Below are 21,942 nucleotides of genomic sequence, written 5' to 3'. Positions count from 1 at the left end.
GGGAACTTATTTGAAAATATAAATTTTGAAAAAAGTTCATCTTTGAACTTTCAAAATTTTTCAATATTGATTCTGAATCCTCTTTAAAAGCTCTTCAGAACTCAGCCAACAGACAAATTTAACTGACTTCATTTTACAGAACTGAATTCCAAAGTTGGGTACTGGATTCCCCAAAATTGGCTTTGGCATAAAAATCACTGAAAAACAGGTAAAATTTCAGGAAATATTGAGAAAATTGAACATGATGTTGACCAATTTCTTAAAATTAAACGCAAAATAGAAAAATTTATCTCAAACATCCTTGAAGGGGACGGAAAATTGATAGAAAAATGAGAAAGTTTTGTTGAAAATTGAGGCAATAGTTTTCTAAAAGTAATTTATTTATGAAAAACTCACGAAAAATGACCAAAATTTAATAGTACATAAAACTTAATAAAAATTTTAAAAAATTGAAAAAATACTGTTTTACTTAAAAAAAGAAAAGAAAAAAAATTGAAAAAAATACTTATCATTGGAATTTTCAAAAAAAAAAAAAATCTGCAAAAATCACCCAAAATGTTCAATAAAATTGGCTAAATTAGCACGAAAATCATTGAAACATGAGTAAAAATTTATAAAATTTTGCAAAAATTGCACATAATTTTGGCAACATTTTCTAAAATTAACAACAAAATAGCAATTTTGACGTAAAAATTGTACAAAATGAAATGACATTTACAATTGATTTTTTTGAAAAAGTAACATTTTTTCCAAAAAATAAGAATAAGAATGAATTAAATTTTTTATATATGCTAGAAAAAAAGAAGCCAATTAGATGTTCTCGTAGTGAGCTTCTTTGATTTTTTTTTTCAACATTTTCAAACATTTTTCCAAGATTTTATCAGAATATTCTTCATTTTAAACTTCTAAAGTCTTTTGTACATATTTTTTGCACCATCACTCAGTAACTTCTCCGCCTTATTCAACGAAAAACCACAAAAGGACGACCGTTGATCCATTTTCTGTTTCACCTCCAATTTGAAAAATCTCGAGACAGCTAATTGAGAAGTAAGTATCATTTGTAAAAAGACTAAAATTTCCAAGAAAAAAATTACAATGGGTAACACAACGTAACTGGATTTTTTTTCAAAATTACCTTTCTAAATCTTATCATAGTTAATTGTCTCTCTCACTTCTCCCCATATTCACAAACCAAACAGGTAAGAAAACAATGGAAAAAGAAGTCTACAAAAATAGTTTATCAATCTTTCTAACTTCTCTATATACAAACTGACACTTATTTACTCGAGACCGAGAGAGTATATATTGACCAAAAGTACATTTGTCACGACTTCTCATTCAACTGGTCCACTTAACGTCACATTTTTTAGGTACATTCTATGTATGTAGGTATTCCACACGTCAACTCGGACTTCGGACATCTTTTATGTATGTACCATCGAGTTATTTTGGAAAAAACCCCATCAGATAAGATAAGACTGGACGACGCGAGGCGACGCAAAATTTAAAAAATTTAAAAAAAGACAATCTCGTCAAATAACGGAACCATAAGTTTCGCGATAACGCCAACGATATTATTATTATCTGTAAAATATCCTGTGATAAATTGACGTTCGCTTCTCTATTTTCCGCGAATAAAAAACAAAAAAAAAGAGCAGAATATAGAAAGCTTTCGTCCTTTTATGGGGTGTAAGTATTCTGACGTACGTAAATATGTACCGGACCGGAATCGTCAGATCGATAAAATACATAATTTTTTAATTACTCAAATTAAAAACATGAAAAAAATAGTGATAACTTATCGCGATTTTGTTGACAGAGAAAAATTTACTGCCGTTTCCTGTCTTTTCAAGCTTTTTTTAGACTGAAATTAAAATACACGAGTAATATGCCTCGATGAATTTGAAAACCAACGACGACCGACCGACCGACGTGGAAATGGGGGATTTTTGTATATAACATGTACGAGTCGATTCGAAAAAAATTATCGCGTTGCCATATGCTGGCCTACTTTATATGTATGTAGTTTCTTTTATACGAAAGATTATCGAAGAAAAGTCAATTAAAAACGCTCGAGGAATATCATTTTATCGGCTCCGAAGCGCAGGAAAAAAATTTTAACATGTGTATTTCATTATACCTATATATACAACTTATAATGCAGACGCAGAAAAAATGATATGCCCAAGCTGCAGTGAAGCAAGTCAGCGATAATATTCGCAAAATTATGAACGATTAATTCGTTGACGACGACGAAGACGACGACGACGATTGAAACAATTTTTTTATCGCTTCAGTAACAAGTGGTTTGATATACGAATGCTAAATTTAAATACGCAATTTGCCTTCTTTTTTAAATAGATTGCTTACTTTACCTTACTGCGGCTGACGAAAACAATACCTAGGTAAATATTAAATAGTAAATGAAATCGCAGTATTAGTTTCCAAAAAAAAAAAACATGTGGTTTTCAATGGGATGTTTTCAATTTATAAATAATAAAAAGCACCATAAAACGATATCAGTATTTTTATATGTACGTCTAGTGAAATGGTGAAAAATACATAAATTTTAATGTACTTAATGCTATATTTGCTGCAATAAAATGTGAAGAATTAGCAGGTATTTTGAGAGAAATTCATGAAAAAATATATGCAAGAGGACAGAATTGAAAAATGTTACAAAATTGAGTCAAAATTTGGCCCTTTTTCCATAAAAATTGGACGAAAATATAGAAAGTTTCTTCAGTTGGTCCTCTGAGATGAAAATAATGCACAATGAGTGACCCGAAAGTGCTTTCGAAATTGACCTTTCGTTCGTTCACATCCCATTTGACAACAAAATGGTGCCAGATTAGTCGAATTTCACCTTTTATTCCTCTGAATGAAATTTTTCAAGGCCGATTGGACGAAAAAGAGCCAAAGAAGGATAGAGAAATTCTAAAAAAAAACATGAAATTTTTACCTGCGAGTTTTGGAAAAATACATTTCAACTTCAAATTGTATTTCAACTATATAATCTCAACAAATACTACATCATCATTGGCACTTCCTTAACAGATCTCAAAAGTTTCACTTCGATTGGAAATATCTTCTCAATTTGATTAAAAATTTGCAAATTTGTTGTGCCCTAGATTTTGACAATTTTGAATTTTTAAATTGTGTTCGTGCCTTCAATTTTAAAGATAGGCGATTTGCCATAAGTTCATAATGACTTTTTCTGTTCGTCCACTCAAATACTATAAATGATCCAAACATTTTCTCATTTTTGGCAAATTTTTCAAAATTGGTTTTTTGCCCAAAAATGGTGCAATTTTATCAACTTACAGACAGCTAATAAAATAATGTTTAAATCATTAAAATGACTTTAACACAAAATGCTCAAATGAACGAACAAAAAATGTGATTATGACAAATTGCCAGTATTCAAAATTTTCAAAAAATCTAGAGCATGACGAATTTGGAAATTTGAATCAAGTTTGCCATTTCAATTTTGAAGATGGGCAATTTGTCATAACAAAATTTTTTTGTTCGTCCACTCGAGTACTATGGGTTATGGCCATCATTTGAATGATTTAATCATTTTCTTATTTTTTATAATTTTTTCATACCTAATTATTGGTAAATTTCTATTTTTGCGAAGCACGTCATAATACCTAACGTTTTTTATTCGTTTCCTCTGAATTTTGGCAGGCAATTTCCGGAACATCCTGTATACATTTTTTTAAAAAAATGAGTACTTAATTGATCTAAAATTTCGCAAAATTTTTGTTCAAAATGCCTTAAAGACAAAATGGGAGCTCTTCATTTAGCACAAAATTGAGAAGTAAGAACATAGGCTGCCTGTGCGAAGGATAAAACAAATTGTCAAACTACTTCAATTCAAAAAGTTCATTTATACGATTTGTTAATTGTTCCACCAGAATATCTCAGGATGCAAAGGGGCCAGATGACATTTACTCTGCGTTCATTACACCGGATATCTGATTAGACCCCCCTCACTTCACTTTTAGACAGAAATTTCAAAAAAAAAAAAAAAAAATCAAGAACCACCAAGGCACCAATAAGTAGCTGTTTTTTTTAACATTTAAAAAAAAGTTACAGGATAAAAATCAATTAATTTTGTGAGATCATTTTTTTTTCACCTATCTCGTTTTTTCTCGATTAAATCGACTTTAAAAAAATTCATTCGAGAAGGAAAATTTTCAATTTCAAGATACTGCATGGTTCTATTTCGTCACCTACATAGGGAGGCAAATGGATGATAGATTCAGACTAAGGTTGACGTTTTTTCAATTTTTTTTTAAAAATTTGATGGAGCCAAGGGGAAAATCATGATCATGGCCTCAATCAGACGTACAGGAAAATTTCAAATATTTTCAGGTCGATTTTAAACAAAGAGGACCTTAAAAAATCCCTATCCCCCAATTTTCAGCTGCTGAAGTTGATTTTTCGATTTTTGGCGAGCGTTTGAAGTTTTGTACATTTTTTATTACTTTTTTTCTCATGTTACTTATGTGAAAAAAAATCGATTTCTGTTGATAAATTCCAGATTTGGTCGATGGTAGTACTCATCGATTAGTAGGTATCGTGCATAGATCCTTCAGCCAAAATTTCAGCTGCTGAAGTTCATGTGGTGGGGAGAAACGGCCATTTTTCGAATTCACACATAACATGAGAAAAAACAGGAAAAAATCCTGTTTTCTGAATGAATGGCCGGATCCGGCCAATGATGGTATGAGTCGATTAGGAATTAGGCACAGACTGTTTGACCAAAATTTGAGCCCCTAAAATTCATTAGATGAGCTTAATTTACTGATTCTTCAAATTTTTCAATAGCATTTTATAAATCATCAGAAGGATAAAAAAATTCGATTTCTGATGATAATTCCAGATCCGGCCTACGGTAATAGCATTAGCCGATCGACCAAAATTTCAGCTGCTGAAGTTCATGTGGTGTGGAGAAACGGCCATTTTTCGAATTTACTGAACAACTTTACCTGTGTACATAAAACTTCAAACACTCGTCAAAAATCGAAAAATCAACTTCACTCTTTCCACCAGTCCAAGTTTCATTCAAAGCGGAAATTATCATGTGGGAGGGTTCCCTTGTAAGGTGATGTTTTGATGTTTGGTGATTAGAATAGCTCAAAATCCACTTTTATCAAATTCAGAAGTTCTCAGAATATTGATTCTCCCCATTGAAAATGAAATGTTGTAAATTCCACAAAATAGCACAATTAGAATCGAATCACTAATTTGTAATTCACATTGATACCTGATAATGAACACCAAGAGATCACCTGAATTAAAAAGCTCGAAAAAAAATTATATTATATCGCATAAGTGTGAATAATTTTCAATTTTTCAAACTTTGAGCCCTCGTGAGGGGTGTCTCACGTCTTCTTGAAGTCATTTGGCCATCCCCTCTTAACTTCATTAAAATTCCCCCCCCCCCCCAAAAAATGTAGAACGATCTACCACTTGAGACTTGCATAGTTGTAGTCTCATTAGCCTAATTTATCAGGTAAATAGGCAACTAAAATTCAAAAGGGAACTTCTCAGTCACACAGTCATCAATTTTGGTACATATTTTTTTTCCACTAGAATACACAAGCCCTTATGGTAGTTCTAAAAAATATTTCAGCTGTCTAAATTGAGAACTGAAAGACGTACAGGATTAGGGATTTTTCAAAATGATCCAAAACACTAAATGAATTGGTAAAAACTAAAATGCTGAAAAAACACATTTCTCTACAATAATAGTATTTTCTGAATGCTTCATATCTTCAAGAAATGCATCAAAATTTCAAAATGTGAAATTGAACAGTTACAATTCTAAGAACGTTCTTTTTTAGGTCATATTCCGAGTACCAACTACAGCCAACGTTCATTTCAGGCTAATTTTTGATAATAAAATTCGAAGTCGACTTTTCTTTTTTTTTTTTCAAAAAAAATGCCTGAGAGTCTTGACTTGTGCGATGGAGCAACTTCAACTTTGGAAACCATCTTTCCAAGTCATATTCCAATAACCAACACGTTTTCAGAATAGGACCAGAAATGACTTGTCATTGGATTGTGCAATTTCTGCAGGGTTATTTTGGAAAATTCAAACCCTTGAGAGACGAAGGACACTTAATTTTTCGTTTGGTCAACTGGATTTTTTTGAGAACTGCTTTTATGAAAAAACCAAGAGGTTCCCTCCATCAGCTGACCATCAAATTTCTGAGTTCGTGAGCTTTGTGACACTAGAATAAGGAAACGGAGCTACTTTAAATTGGACCTCGTTCAGTATTAAGTCAGCAAAAAATTTGAGCACAGGTCGTTCTTCAAACTGGGAAGATAGAAGATCGACTTCACATGTTAACTCAGGATGACCATATCAAGGTTATTATCTAAATAGGTACTGGGACAAATTTACCCACATCTCAACGTCTCGACCATTGTTAACGTTGAAATTTTACCACCGTACAAAAATTCACTCAATCCCAGCATGGCAGGTCGACGTTCGGCATTATATGGTTTGTTTTTTACTGTTTGTTCGTTACATTTCCAAGGTTACACCTTGCTCAGTCGCGAACAAATAAAGCAAAGCATACGAGTATATAATAAAATGAATGAAAAAAATTGCGGTGTAAAATACGTCGTCGTCGATCGTCGTCGTGGAGAGAAATTTTCCACTGGATTAATCCGTTGGCTGGTCGCCGCTGGTCGGGCGATTCCTACCTAGTACCACTTTTACGAGCACCTTGTATGTTTACCGCGAAACCAGTAAGGTCCGGCGCCCTATTTTTACGAGGATTTAAACATCGCATCGGGTGTAAATCCCCAACTTGTATGTGCCACTTAAGGCATTGGTAGGCGGTCGTCGTCGTCGTCGCAGTTTGTTTTTCTAAGAAACTTTCTAGTTTGGCATACGGCGCACGTAATAATTATTATATTACGACGACGATGGCGATGTCGATGGCGATGGCAGGACCCAAGGCGGCCGCCACAATAATGCTGCGAACGAGCGACGTTGTCAAATTGTTGTCGTCAAATTCGCCAGAGTGCCAGTAAACGCCTCGTATAGTCGTACGTGTTCGGAGTAGGTGATTTTTTGTTTTGTTTTTTTTTCTTGGCCATCGCTGAAATCCATCCTAAGTCCAGCCAGAGCTCTAGGTCCTGGTCCCCTGGTCCACTCCACTCAGTCCATAGAACATAGAACCGTATAATGAAGACAATAAACGCAGATCGAGTTAATCGCCAAATGGAATTTTTTCCCAATTGTCACGTGTGTGAAAGCGACGAGTCAATGAATTTTTTTTCCAACTTCGAGTTCGAGTCAATTACACAAATATACGCAATTGCAAGTATACGAGTATACGGCGTACTGTGTGGTCTTTTGTTGTCAAGGATGCAATTAGAAATGTAACACGAGATGTGGAGTAGAGTAAAAATAATTTAATTTATGCTGAATTTTTATTCTTTTTGTACCTTTTGTTGCAATCTGATTATTTATGATGAAGCGCGCGTGTGTAGAATTACTGTGGGTCAGCGTTTTATAGCAACAATAATTTACACGTTCGTATTTTCTCGTCTTGGGCAGATATTACGCAATTATTGTTGTCGCGCAAACAATGGAATATTTCCAAGCTCCGATGTCCGGTGAACTGATTTCCTCTGCTATTTGTTTGGATTGGCGTTCTTACATTGGGAAGAATCGACAAAAGCTCACAAGGAACCTCATGAGGTGTCCGCCTCCGATTTGAACGGGACTGCGATTTTTGGAAAGAGCATGTTCTAAAACCCCCAAATCCAAATTTTCAGCTGCCCAAGTTCATTTTTCGATTTTTGGCGAATTTTTGAAAATCCAAAATTTACTATTTTGGTGATTTATGCTTTTTTCAAAAAGTACGTACTTGATCAGTAAAAATGTTCAAAATAAATCCTAAAACTTATTTTAACCCCCCTCCCATCCTAATTTCGCCATTTCCTGCCATCCTGGAGCCTCCAGCGCCATTTTACAATTTCTCCAGAATTTTGAATTTGCTCCAGAAGGCGTGAATATGAAGTTGGGCAGCTAAAAATCGAGTTGTGTGTTATACTCGATCTGTTCGGCAAGTTTATCCACATTTGAGTCGGTTTCGGAAGGGACACCTCAAAAGTGGTTTTTTGACCAGTTTTTTTCAGATAAATAATACAAAAAAATCAAAAGTTTCCCGTTTGCAAGGAAATTTTTGAAATTTCCACGAATCGCTGTATTTTGTCCAAAACTAACCTCCCAAATCCAAATGTCACAATTTCCCACCGATCTGGAGCCTCCAGTGCTATTTTTCAATTTCTCCAGAATTTTGAATTTGCTCCAGAAGGCGTGAATATGAAGTTGGGCAGCTAAAAATCGAGTTGCGTGTTATACTCGATCTGTTTAACGAGTTTATCCACATTTGAGCTGGTTTTGGGAGGGAAACCTCAAGAGTAATTTTTTGACCAGTTTTGAAAATAGATGGCCAAAAAACCACTCTTGAGGTGTCCCTTCCAAAATCTACTCAAATGTGGATAAACTCGTTAAACAGATCGAGTATAACACACAACTCGATTTTTAGCAGCCTAACTTCATATTCACGCCTTTTGGAGCAAATTCAAAATTCTGGAGAAATTGTAAAATAGCGCTGGAGGCTCCAGAATGGCTGGGAATGGCGAAATTTGGATTTGGGGGGTTAATATCAGTTTTAGGATTTATTTTCAACATTTTTACTGATTAAGTACGTACTTTTTTGAAAAAACTCATAAATCACCAAAATAGTCAATTTTAGATTTTCAAAAATTCGCCAAAAATCGAAAAATGAACTTGGGCAGCTGAAAATTTGGATTTGGGTGTTTTAGAACATGCTCTTTCCAAAAATCGCGTCGCGGTCCCGTTCAAATCGGAGGCGGACACCTCAAGAGGTTCCCTTGTCAGGTAGGTACCTCGGATTCTGACCAAATTCGAAAAAATGGCTTAGTTACTTTGAGTTGAAAATGTACCACAAAAATTTGAGACACATCATTCAAGGAAGGATAAAAGCTATAGGTCCCATCCTCTGGTAAAAATATGGGAAAAATTGGTGAATGGGTTCTCAAAGAAAGGGATTTTCGAGAAAAAAAACGTATTTTCGCTCCAGCTCTTGCGTCAATCCAAGTCAATGCCATCAAAATTCAAGACCATCCCCCTCTCCGGCTCTCCTCTTCAAGCGAAATGAAAAATCCGTTTCAACTCAAAAATCTCATTTCAGCGACCAAACATTTCAGTTTTCGACTGATTGTAATTACTCGCAATTATCGTAAAAGATTCAGTTTACCAACAATTCCACACTAATGGTTCTACATAGTGGATGGTGAATTTCTCAGAAATCCGGAAGATGAGCAATCGTGGGGTATACCGATACCGATAAAGATTTCCTAGTATTTTACACCTATCTTCGGTCGACTGATAGCAGACTGAGCTGCGATTGATCAATTTTCATATCACTCGGGACAAGTGATAAAGCGAAGCGTACACTGATTTTATCTACTGTTAGAATAATTGGCTCGGTTTTCGTTGGAAAAAAACCAAAGCGTACTTTCTGGTTTTTACATTAACTTGATCAATATGCATTTTGAGTGAAGTGTTCAGTCTTCCAGATGAATGATTTTTCATTTTTCGAAAATTTTCTCGGTTTTCCAAACCAACTTTTCCAATTTTTCACACTTCAACTGTCCCAATCAAAATACTTACAAATAAAATAGCGAAAGGGCAGATTTTTTCAAACTTCATCGATGGCGAATTTCGACAAATGATTGAGAAACTTTTTCAGGGTGCTTATGAAGCTAGAATCAAGGAACAGGACGAGGGACAGGGAGTCAGAATAACTCTGAATTTCAAATTGTATGTTCAGGTTTCATCGTCTCAATATCTGAATCGTGCAGGTTCATTAACAGAATTATTTTGACTAAAAAATTGAAGCAAGTAGGTACTCCAATCATATTTGGGGACATTCGAACCTAAAGACGGACTGAGGGATGGGGGAGGGGGGGAAGAAATTGACTCTTAATGGAAAAGTTCGAATTTTATCACTTCTCTCAGAAAAATCGTCCTAGTACATATTTCAAAGAATTTTTTTCACTAAAAAATCGAAATAAGTCAAACGAACTGAGTGGATGGGGAGGGAGGTGGGTTTAAATACGTTGGAAATTTTGAAAATTAGTATTTCAATAGTTTTTCGACATTCTCACTGATTTCGTTGACTCTAAAACTAGAAAACACATGAAACATGAACTTCGAAAAATAATTTTGACTTGACGATGCTCACTTGGAGGGATTTATGAACACCACAATTTGTAAAATCTGCGCAAAAATTCGGCTGATTTGACCATTTTTTTTTCAACTAAAAAATTTACATTGATAATCTGGAGACAGTGTAACGAGGAAAGGACATTTGGGACCTGGGCTGAGCTGGATGGAGGAGGAAAGGAGGTTTGAAATATACCAAAATTTAAAATATCAGAACATCATTCATTTGAAAAAGTTTTGAAGTCGCGTTGACTTTTTCAGCTTTGATAAGAATTGAAGGGACACCTCATTCTGAAACTCATTCCAAATATCTCGTGTCTCGAATCAGAAAAAATCTTGAATTGAGCGGATTTTTCTTGGTTTTTAAAAATTTTGGGACATTTAATTTCCCATTCAATTTCAGAGCTAAAAAAAAAAACGTATAAAAGCGGTGACAAAATTATCGACAATGAAGGAAATACTGCATTTCCAAATTTTCAGGTAAGCATTCAACACCCTACACCCCCTCCCCCACCATCTCATAAAAAATAATTTAATTAAAAATGAATAAAATGTGATCTGTCACGAGAAAACCAACCTAGTGTCCAAAACGTAAATTTTACAGGAAGGGCATTTGAAGTTTTGAGTCTATGTATCAGGCGATCTAAAATTTGTAGGTCCATGAAACTTGCACCACTTTTGGCCCCCATGAGCGCCAACATAACCCGATATTTTTTTTTCAAAATCATCGCATTCAAGGTTGCCAAAGTCCAATAATCGAAATTTCCCAAAATCGATTTTTTCGATTTTTTGAATTTTTTACCAAAAATGTTGCAAAAACTACCCGAGTATGAATTATTAATGAAAAATAAGTTATTATTATTAAATTTATCACGTTTTGTAACAAATTTGTTCAATGTGAGAAGAGTTGATTTTTCCAGCTCAAGCCTTACTCAAATTCTAAAATATGGCACAAATCCTCCAAATGTGGGCCGATTATTGCAAAAATCTGTATTTCGACTCCCCAGAACATACCTTTCAAGAAAATCAAAAAAAAAATTTTTTTCAACTTCTACTGTAGTTGCTCTATTTTTTGACCTCACATTTAGGGTCAAGAGAATCGTTCGCGAACGTTTCAACCCCCACAGTCGGATTCAGCACCCAAAGTACTACTAATATCCGCCATAAAAAAGATATCGATTTTTTGGACACTAAGTTGGTTTTCTCGTGACAGATCACAAATATTAAATTACCTATTGAAGGAAAAAAAAATTTCTTCACACTCCAAACATTAATTGTATGTTTAAAACAGTTATTTCAATTTTTGCCCAAAAAATACTGTTTAAAAAATCCAGGGCACAAAACCTCTTCGATAAATGGGTCTATATGAGGACAAAATCATTCCTCAGCGTTCAATTAATCAAATTTTCAAGTTTTACGATGAAAAACTCTAATTTTTGGTCAAAACGAACCAATTTAGCGATGGAGATCGCAAAATTCTGAAAAAGATGGGTGGGATGCATAATTCCAAGAGTGAAAAGAAGTCCCAAAAAATGAAAAATTTTCACTTTCAACGTCGAAAATTCTATATCACGTAAGATAAATTTTCTATAGTGTTTTGTTTCGTTCAATTTAATAAATAATTTTTAATTGAATGACGATCATTGTCTATTTTAATAGATTTGATCAATTTTTTACATGTAATCGATTAGTTTTTCTAAAAAATCTGATTCATTTCATTTTCATTAAAACAAAACAAAAAAAAGTAGATATTTAAATCTGATGACGTAAAAAAAATCGATGTACATTACACAATATTAAGTTGATCGGTTTTATAAAAATATTCTATAATGTACAACTGCACAACTTCGCATATTTTCAAGTTCTCATTCAGTAGATTTTTCTTTTTCCAAAAAGAATTCACTTTCCAGGTTCCATAATTTTGATAAATTTTATTAACATGGTTCATCTACATAGCTAATGACTAATGAACATTTTATATGAATGATTCAATAAATTCGCATCATGTTCGATCAACTTCCGATGCAATTCGTACTTTTTATTTTAATTTTCTCAAAAATTCTTTTAAAATGGAAAATTGCCCAGAAAATTGTGAAAGTTTACTCTAAACTGAATTACTCACTAATTTTTCTCAATAAAATCTCTCAAAATAAAACAATAATTTTCAAAAAAATTACCCAAAAAATCTATTCGAAATCAAAAATATTTCATGAATGATAAAAATTTCATAGAAAATCGAGACTAAACCGGTTCGAAAATTCAAAACCGTCAAAAAAACCCAATGAAAATTCACTCGATATCAAAATGAACCATAAAAACAGTATCAAAAATTCGTTGAGAATTCATTCAAATCATACAACAGCTCACCATCGAAACGTCAGTTCATACGAGGGAATCAATTTCAAAATTGGAAAATCGAAAATAAAAGTTTCAAAAATCCAAAAAATCAATTCCGCATCAAACTTGAACAAAAAATGAAGTCATTTCAAATTCTCTTCAATTTTTTCAGTGCCAGGAGGAGAGGAGGTAGCAATTTTCACGTATTTGCGATTTTCCACGAAGCAGTCGAACTTTGAAAGATCTGGAAAGATCATTTCTCGAGACATAGTTGGACTAGAGTAAATCTGACGTTGACGAAGTTTCAAAACAAATAAATGAGAGGTTCAAAATCAACGATTTTCTGCGTGCAAGTGTATAAGATTCACCCCTTCCCCTCCTACTTCAAAAGTAGTGTCAGAATTTTTCAAAACCTCTTTTTTTTCAAATTCAAATTAAACATTTTCAAACCAATTTTACAGAACTTCTAATAAAGATCGTATTATTCCATTGAAGTTTCGAAAAAGAGAACCAAAGCACTCCGAGCAAAAACATTCAAAAATTAATTTTTTAAAAATATTGTTTTTAATGTAAAAAGCTTGAAAAATTATTTCTAAAAAAAAAAAAAAAAAACTGAAATAAAAAGGAAAGCGAGGGCAACTGCTTTCAAAAATTTGGAAAAAATGAAATAGATACTGAAAAATTACAACCGTAATTCTAATAATAACGTCAATTTTGATTTTTTTTTACTGAAAATTGAACAGAATTGTCAGTTGCAGAAAAATATAACTTAGGAATTTTTGCATGAAAATAGTAATTTTTAGTAACCCACACGATGAAAAAAGTAACCAGTTGCGATGCCTGAGTTCCAAACTGACCTCCCCCCCCCCACCTCCTCCTAAAAAAGCACATGTTGGACATAATTTGCTTAGTTTTTTTTAGAGTGCTGTGTTCGAAAATATGATCATTTTCAAAATACGACATCTCAGAGAGTTGAATACGTAAACTTCGAAATTTTAAAATTAAAAAAAAAAACCAACCAATTCTAAATCACTTTAAAAGAAAAAAAAATAATGCTCAAAAATCAATTTTCATCTCTTTTGATCGCAAACTTTCAATTCAAATTCGCAATCAATGGCTCCACAAGTCTCACTATTAAAATCGTCAAATTCAACTTTTCAACAACTATACTTGAATCAACTCACCTCAACTTATCCAAAAAAATCCTAAAATTAAAAATTAAAACCCAATTCAATTCGAGCATCATTTAAATTAATTAATCGATTTCACTATCTCGCGACTAATAGTTGGCGAATTTGAAAACTTCGAGCAATTCGTCGCACACGAAGGTCAACCTGTTCATTTAGAATAGCACGTTCGTGCATCGAGTCTAATATAGTTGCATTTCTCGATAAATTTTCAATCCCTTATTCGCTACATTTATTAATTTACTACCTTGAATTAAAAAAAACCGGCGTACAGTACACAGACACAGACAGACACATGGAGCACACTCATGACACACTACATACAGGCTTCTCCAATCCCCAGTCTCCAGTCTCCGCTATCGCACTTTACTGAACACCCTACACCTCACACGTACGACTTGGTCGAAGGTACCATCTCTTTTCGATGCCAATTTGCGGTTTTATAATATTATATTTTATCGCCTCGCCTCGTCCAGCCAATTCATACTCGATGGAAATTGCATCGAGAGCTTAAGCAAGAGTAGCAATGCGACGCCGACGCCGGAAGGTTGTGCGGGAATTCCGATTCTTATCCCCTTATACACTCGACGTCTGAAAAACCGCATCATTTTGGGACTCGACTCGACACGACGATGTACAAATCCACATCGCATATTCCGCAACACCATCCCATCCGCAATTCATTGGCATCGCGGTATCTTGCGAGCTTGGGCTGTTTTCCATATGAGGATGAGGTCATCAACCATTATTTTTCGTGTAGCTCGAATCGAGCCGTTGACGACCTTACACAACAAATACGTAAACAAATCCCCACCGAATCGACAAACGGTCGAGTAAAAAAAAAGAACCACAATGGGCGAGGTTATAAACGTCGTCTTGGTAATACTCCATCACAGGTAATAGGTACTTTGTAGTACTACGGTGCATGCAACTCGACTGGAAATTATCGATTGTGCGTATATCGAGATGACTGCGGCTCGTGTCCAGCGACCTTGACGTATTTTTCGTGAGAAATTGCGTGAGATTCGGGGTAAATACGTAGGTAAGACACCGCAAGTCCAAGTCGACGTTGATGGGGTCTTTTCCCTCGAACACGTCATCGTCGTCGAGTCGACCCAAGAACAGCGAGAGTGAGAAAAAAAGGCGTTTCGATCGAAATAATTGGATCTGTACGATTATGAAAACCATAGTGAGGTATTTTTCCATGAGCCTATCGATCAAAATAGAACAACACGATCATTCATCTGGGTAAAATCAAAAAACAAAACAATCGATAGTACATAATACATATTTATAGTTCGAGAAAAAAAATCCAAACGTACACAAAAATCTAAAACAGATCGATCAAACTATTATCGGAATTCAGATCACACATCGTACTCTTATAATAATCTGAAACCGAACCGTAACAATCTGCATACCCATAATCATAATCAATCTACACCTCGTTTATATTTTTCCTCGCGACTACACAAAAATAATAATAATCGAGTTACAATCGAAACCAAAACAGAGAAGTCCGCATTGAGTAACTGATCCAAGAAACAGACCGGTGAGCGGGGAGGAAATCGTACACACAACTGCACGTTAATTACACAAAAACGTCGTAATTAAACGATCATGAAAGCCAGCAAAGTGAAATATTGAAAAAAAATACTCGATCCGATACACTCGACTTGCTCGATTGGCTCGATCAAGTGGATCGCTTGAAACGTATTCGAATTCTAGGAACAATCGTACGAAATTGAAAAATAAAAAAATCACCCAAATCAGGCGTGGCCTGGGTGACGACGATGGCGTGAACCAAGAAATGGGAAAAAATTTTGATTTTTTTCTCGCCAATATGCTGGAATATCTAACCTTAGATAATCGAATCGTGTACGTTGTTTACGTTCAATTTCTCGTTAAATTAAATCACGGTCTTTGGATCAAGGACGTTTACAAATGTGATCTGCCCTCCATAAGCCACCTGCGTTCGAACAACATTTCTCTATGGAATTCTTCCTTTATAAATAACGAATACGAATTGTAATTTCTCGATAAATAAATAGCAATACCTACGTTACGTACGTAGTAAGCTTACGCGTGTATAACCAACAATTATTATTATATAACTATAGTACATTGTTCGATAGTTGTACTTTGATTCAATTCAAGTTGAAGTTGAATCAGTCGTGCCTATATAGGAATCCGGTCAGCGTGAAGCGGATGTTTTAGAAATTAAAATACGAAAAATTACTCAATTTTAATCCGCAATACCACGCTAATTTGCGTTTAAGCCAACAACACGAAAATTCATTTCTGTATTACAAGTTTTCGTCATTTATATTTTCCGCAATTGGGTAACGTTTTTCGATAAGCTGGAAAATTTGCATCGCGTTAGGCAAATAATTAATAAATGTTTTCTCAAGTTCGATGATTAGTATCGGTCTATGAAGTAATACTAAACTACGAGGGAAAATCGTCGTCGAAAGAATGCTGAAATTTAATACCTCGAACTCGGTTACTCGTGTTTCATAATTCGTTAGGCGAATTAACGTGAGAACGATTTCCATAGACGAAAATCTGAATCATCAAAATAACTCGAGTCTCGAATTATTCTATTCGTAAATGCAGCGAGCAGACTCGCAACTCGACGCATTCTTATCTAGTGTATCCGTGTAGCTTGGTAGTTGAAATGCCAACCGTATCAAAAAAACCAAACGCGAACTGTCGGTAACGATGAACGATGGAGAGTCTACAATCTACATTTAACTCGAATTTCGCTGATAAGTTGTTACATATTCTCGTTAAATGGAAAACTGCGAAGCTGGACGATTCCAAGATGATAAATTATCGGTTTAATAATTCGTTAATTGCTGCTAACAAGTAATAATAACGTAGCGAGTAGTGTACAGAAACAGCATCATGTGTTTCACACACCTGGCACTGGTAATGATAGTTAGCCTCAGTAAAATCTCTGAGTCGTTTAATTAGAGCAAAATGCTTTGAATGTTTCTCTTACCGCTATTATGGATACGGAATTCACTTCCGAGTTTGTGGTAGACGTAAGAAGGAATTCTCCAGGAGATACTGCAGTTATTTTCGGAATCATGAGATTTCCAATGCGTGTAGTGATGCTGGTCATGTTGAAACGATGATTGTTGATCTGGCGCGAAGTTGATTAAAAACAAAAGTTGTTACGATAAAAACGATAAAATCGCGATATAAAATTTAAAATTTAAGATTATTTAAGTTTACCCTTGCGCTAATTTACAAAATATTACAATTTTAGTCGATGACTCATCAACTGGGGAAACCCTTCATTTGTGTTTCTTGGAAACAAAAACGCCAAATTGTGCAACGAAGGGAAATGGAGGTACGAAATTGGCAACAAAATGGCCGGTCGATGGATACCTATTTTTGACGTTCGAATATCCGGATTTTTGTACCTTTTAGACAAGGAAATCGAATTATTAATATTTTATTACGTGTAAAAGTTTATTTTAATTGATTTAATTTATCTAAACTTAATTTTAAAGTGGAATTGCTTGCAAAAAATCATTATTTTATAATGTAAAAATTCCCTACTGGGGACCAGTGTTGCCGCTACAAAGAGTGATATCAAAATAATCTTTAATTTTAATTTTTTATTTTATTGGAAAAAATCAAAAAACCACTGATTTTTGAAAAAGTTATGATCGATTGATCTCAAATTCTCAATATTTCAACGTTTTCAAGTATATTTTTTCATTTTGCTTTATGAAATATCCGTCGGTATCTTCTTTAATGATCATCATTGACCATTTCTCCGCATTCAAATTACGAAGTATCAAGGGGGTTCCTATTTTCGAATAAGCTAGATGAATTAACTTTAATTCAATGTTCTGCGAATTCAGAACCTTTTGAAGAAATTTAACGTCATTAAAATAATAAAAAGCTTTAGATGACAGATCGTTTGTCTATTATTTCAACTTTCCACTAGCTGTCAAGTGTCAACTATGTCAATTTTTGATCGTCAGAAAAGCTTATTCATTTGAAAGTATTTTTGCAATGAAATCACTAAATCAGTGGCATGAAAAATTATTGTACTTTGTTAGCGTCATACACATCGCTTTCGATAGAAATAATCTTCCGAATGAATAAAATTCAATCAGGTCAGAATAGAATGATTAGGTATTAGAAACATTCAGAAGTCGTATGCCAATTGTCTTGCCTACTGCAGTTGACTTCAATTAGACAGAAATTTTAATAAAACACAAGGATTTTTTGAAATTTCGATCATCAAGCAGGTGATGGAGTAATATTACTTTCATTTGTCATGGTCAAATCTTCAAACCTAATTATGGTGACTTCAAAGTTCAAATTTAATTGAAATGAAAACGAATGATCAAATCGTCAATCCCTGATTTTGCTCTTGAATTTTTGACGAGAAAAGGGAAATTTTTAGCTATTTTACTACTGGTGAAGCGTTATCACTAATATGACGCGGAATGTTGACAAGTTTCACAAATTTTGGACTTGAAAAAATTGATGAGAACTTGAAATTTGGAAATTTTCGTCGTAATTCGTCGAAATTTATTTAATTCGAAGAAAAAACACGATCTAAATGAATCGAAACGAATGACTAATCATTCTCAAAATTATATATTTTTCGCTAGTTGCGTTTTAACGTAAAGTTCAAACTTGCATGGTGTAGTGAAAACTTGTATATTTTCATCTTACTTTCTCATCAGCAGCAGTTACGATTTCGTTCAAAAATAATGGGGTTATGTAAATGTCCTAAACGTAAAGTCACCAATCAATTCTGCTACGAACATAGGGTCAATGTATGCGAAAACTGTATGGTAACTAATCATCCAAAAGTAAGTTGATAAGAAACTGGTACAATCAATAATTTGTAAAAAAATGTATACTAATCAAAGCTCGATTTCCAGTGTATAGTTCTGTCCTATTTGAAGTGGTTACAAGACGGAGATTATAATCCAATTTGCGAATTATGTACCAAAAAGCTGAGCGACGAGGAATGCATCAGATTGATATGTTATCGTAAGTCATTCGATTTCAGATACAGGTTTAATAATGAACAAATTTGACGAATAATTTTGAAAAAATCTTCTGTATAGATGTGTTTCATTGGCATTGCTTGGATCATTACGAGCGACAGTTACCTCCTACAACTGCTCCAGCTGGATATACTTGTCCATCATGTGCCAACCCTCTATTTCCTCCAGCTAATCTTGTTTCTCCAGTAGCTGATATTCTTTTTGAGAAATTGAGAAGTGTGAATTGGGCTCGAGCTGGTTTAGGAATGCCTTTGGTGAGAAATCATGAATTCTGAATCGATCGCGTTATGGATTCCGAAATCAACTTATGTATTTTGTATTTCCATAGTTACCAGCTTCAGAAGAAATCAAACCAGAAGAAAAGTTCACGAATGTTAGTAATAACGATTCGTATTTCGAAAATAGAACAAATGATACCATTTTACAAATCGGTGAAACCAACAACGAACCGTACAGAAAAAATAATATGTTTGGTAAGAATTTATATCGTTAATGATGACTTGATGAGATACGTATAAATCGATCGAGTTCCAACTAATGATTTTATTACTTTTGCAGTGAAACAATTCCCAGATAATGTACCTAGGCGATTAACTCATTCCACCGAAACTAAAAAATTGACGAATAGTTCCGTCGATCGCGATGAAAATAAGTATGAAAGGAGAACAATGACGGAACGGATTAATAAATGGCATGTGTGAGTATTTGTACACTATATTCAGTTCATTTATGTTTTTCTTGAAAACAAAAAGCATGAAATCATCGTTTGATTTTATCAACAGGTGCGCCAGGAATTCTAGATATTTTCAATTCTACTTCCGACACAAGTATCGTCGCTACTTTGTTATGGGCACATTTCTATTCATCGCGTTTTTCTTATTTATGATTATCTTAGATAAATTAAGTTACGAAGTACCTTATGATGAGAATCCATTCGTCAATGAAGCTTTTGTTCATCAAGAAGGTAATCGTGAATCGTGATACTTGAAACGCATAAAACAAGCAGTCACACTCGCATTCCATTTTCATGTTATTAACATTTTCTACATGATTATTCATTGTTGCAAGCATATAATTTACGATATGATTATCTAATAATATTATTTTTAATACAATTTTATTATTGCTATAGTTGAAAACTTTGAAAGTTGATTAAATTTTTTTTTCAAATTATATTGCACTTTTTATTCAAGTAGTCTCACTCATAGGGCTCTTTATTCATTCTTTTACGAGAACAATCAATTCATTTTGTTTTCCACGATGGCATATTGACAAATTTCAACACCAACCAATCACGAATAAAAACTGGACTTATTTTGAATAAAGAATGATAGAAGAAATATCGTGCTGGAGAATAACAATAACGAGCTTTAGGGTAAACGCAAAGTAAAGCTGAGTTTAAAATACTATAAAAGTAATAATTTTCAATTGGACGGCATTCTGTAGGTTTCGAAATGAAACTCAAATAGTAGTTGTATTCGTTGAAGTAATCTTTATATAAATTCCAATCCTCCGGTGACATATTTTCACTCATTTCTTTCACATAACGTTCATGCTGGGCGAAGATTTTGGTATCTTGAGGATACGAACCTAAACAAAATTTCTCACGTAAGTTCAGCATCACCGATAAACATTACGATTTAAAATTTCATTTCGTTTTTGTACCAGGTATGAAAGCGATAACTGAAACTTGAAATTTCTTCATTTCAACTCGCAGAGCATTAGTCCATGCTAAAAGACCTGCTTTAGACGCAGCATAAACTGATAAACCAGGCAAAGCCTCCAATGAACAATGACTACAGATATTTATAATACGACCTGTTCGAATAAACGAGAAATTTAATCGTTTACTTCATAGTTTTTTAGCATTTTTAAATTCTACCTTTATTCCGACGAATATGAGACATGAAGGCATTGGTAACATTCATCGCTCCAATTAAGTTGATCGTGACTTGATTTCGAATTTGAGCTTCCGTCTGCCAAGAAAATTCTCCAAACACCATTACTCCGGCATTATTCACGAGTGTTTTCAAAGCTGGACAATGAGAAGAAAAACAGTTTGAGGTAAGATTACAAAGAAACAAAATATACATACCTATAAGCGATGCAATACAAAACACTTACATATTCCAGGATTCGCTCTCAAGACATTATTGACGTGAGTTAAAGCCTTTTTGATACTTTCGCTGGATGTGACATCCAGCTTCACCGTAAAAACGTCTCCGAGTTTTTTGAGCTGAACACAACCTTCGCTTCCTTCGTTCAGACATGCTGCAAAAACAGTGAAACCAATTTCATGACAGTATTTAGCTGTTGAAAATCCTATACCAGAATCACATCCGGTGATCAAAACAGCCTGGTTTTTAGCTGGCGAGTATTTTTTTGAAAAACGATTCAACCATAGTAAGACTAATGTGAAACAGATACAGATTAAAATTTCAAGCAACATTATGAATTTATGAAAGTTGATCTTTACTTCTGAAAGTGAATTCAGCTCATTTACCTCCAGAGAATGTTTCGAATATTCATTGAACCGAGAATCATCTTGAACGTCGAAAGTTTGAAAGCTCGGTTGGTCTTATCAGACCTTATCAAAAATTCTCATTGATTAGAGTTTCGTTTTCAAACACAGCTTCAATAGAACACCAGCCCATTTTTGAAATTGTTTCACGAAATTGAGCGTTAATTTCAGCATGGAATTATTAAAATGAAATCGTTTTTCACCAGAACATAACCAAAACTTTCAAATTTTGATTTTGATTTTTCAATTTTCGTTGAAAAAAATTATCAGTTTGTAAGAACCGCCATCTAAAAAAAAATGTTACCAACTCATATGATGAAAAAATAAAAAAATTCTCGGATTCAGAAATTCATATGTCACCCATCCAAGTACAATAAATTTTAACAAGCATTTTTTCAAAAAAAAAAGCATGACCTATGAAAAAATAGAGCTTTTTGTTTCAATTTTAATCTATTAAAATTATAATAAATGATATATTTCTTGTTTATCATGAGTAAATGAAAAAAAAATGTATAATTCATCAAACAAATTGAACAATAAATTTCGATCGAACGTCGCATTGTC

At 33.9% G+C, this 21,942-nt stretch overlaps 3 protein-coding genes across 3 annotated transcripts in view; 1 reads left to right on the top strand and 2 right to left on the bottom strand.

Moving 5' to 3' along the window:
• kay (transcription factor kayak) overlaps positions 1-17,126 on the bottom strand; it is a 54,954-nt gene extending 37,828 nt beyond the window's left edge. Inside the window, exon 1 of the mRNA XM_065365167.1 lies at positions 16,817-17,126. Coding sequence (XP_065221239.1) covers positions 16,817-16,939 — 123 coding nt within the window. The 5' untranslated portion in view covers positions 16,940-17,126. The remainder of the gene's footprint in view (positions 1-16,816) is intronic.
• Positions 17,127-17,464: 338 nt separating this feature from the next.
• On the top strand, positions 17,465-20,030 carry LOC135846203 (zinc finger protein-like 1 homolog). Its single transcript, XM_065365169.1, has 6 exons — positions 17,465-18,656; positions 18,729-18,840; positions 18,918-19,111; positions 19,186-19,330; positions 19,416-19,554; positions 19,640-20,030. Exons 1-6 carry the CDS (start codon positions 18,555-18,557, stop codon positions 19,836-19,838), a joined length of 891 nt encoding a protein of 296 aa, XP_065221241.1. The 5' UTR covers positions 17,465-18,554; the 3' UTR covers positions 19,839-20,030.
• On the bottom strand, positions 18,359-21,648 carry sro (SDR family oxidoreductase shroud). The gene is made up of 4 exons (XM_065365168.1): positions 20,982-21,648; positions 20,740-20,892; positions 20,523-20,675; positions 18,359-20,447 (listed from the first exon to the last, which is right to left on the bottom strand). Exons 1-4 carry the CDS (start codon positions 21,304-21,306, stop codon positions 20,101-20,103), a joined length of 978 nt encoding a protein of 325 aa, XP_065221240.1. The 5' UTR covers positions 21,307-21,648; the 3' UTR covers positions 18,359-20,100.
• Positions 21,649-21,942: the final 294 nt, after the last annotated feature.

This window comes from Planococcus citri, chromosome 5 (assembly GCF_950023065.1).
Source record: "Planococcus citri chromosome 5, ihPlaCitr1.1, whole genome shotgun sequence".
NCBI lineage: Eukaryota > Metazoa > Arthropoda > Insecta > Hemiptera > Pseudococcidae > Planococcus > Planococcus citri.
Note: the sequence above shows the minus strand (reverse complement) of the source record. Positions and strands in the feature narration are given on the sequence as shown.

Excerpts from the sequence above, each read along its gene's own strand:
- LOC135846203 (XM_065365169.1), top strand. The coding sequence starts at position 18,555 with ATGGGGTTATGTAAATGTCCTAAACGTAAAGTCACCAATCAATTCTGC. Across the intron at positions 19,112-19,185 it reads CTGGTTTAGGAATGCCTTTG|TTACCAGCTTCAGAAGAAAT; the intron begins GTGAGAAATCAT and ends GTATTTCCATAG. Across the intron at positions 19,331-19,415 it reads CAGAAAAAATAATATGTTTG|TGAAACAATTCCCAGATAAT; the intron begins GTAAGAATTTAT and ends TTACTTTTGCAG.
- sro (XM_065365168.1), bottom strand. The coding sequence starts at position 21,306 with ATGTTGCTTGAAATTTTAATCTGTATCTGTTTCACATTAGTCTTACTA. Across the intron at positions 20,893-20,981 it reads GAGAGCGAATCCTGGAATAT|CTTTGAAAACACTCGTGAAT; the intron begins GTAAGTGTTTTG and ends CTCATTGTCCAG. Across the intron at positions 20,448-20,522 it reads AGTTATCGCTTTCATACCTG|GTTCGTATCCTCAAGATACC; the intron begins GTACAAAAACGA and ends AATTTTGTTTAG.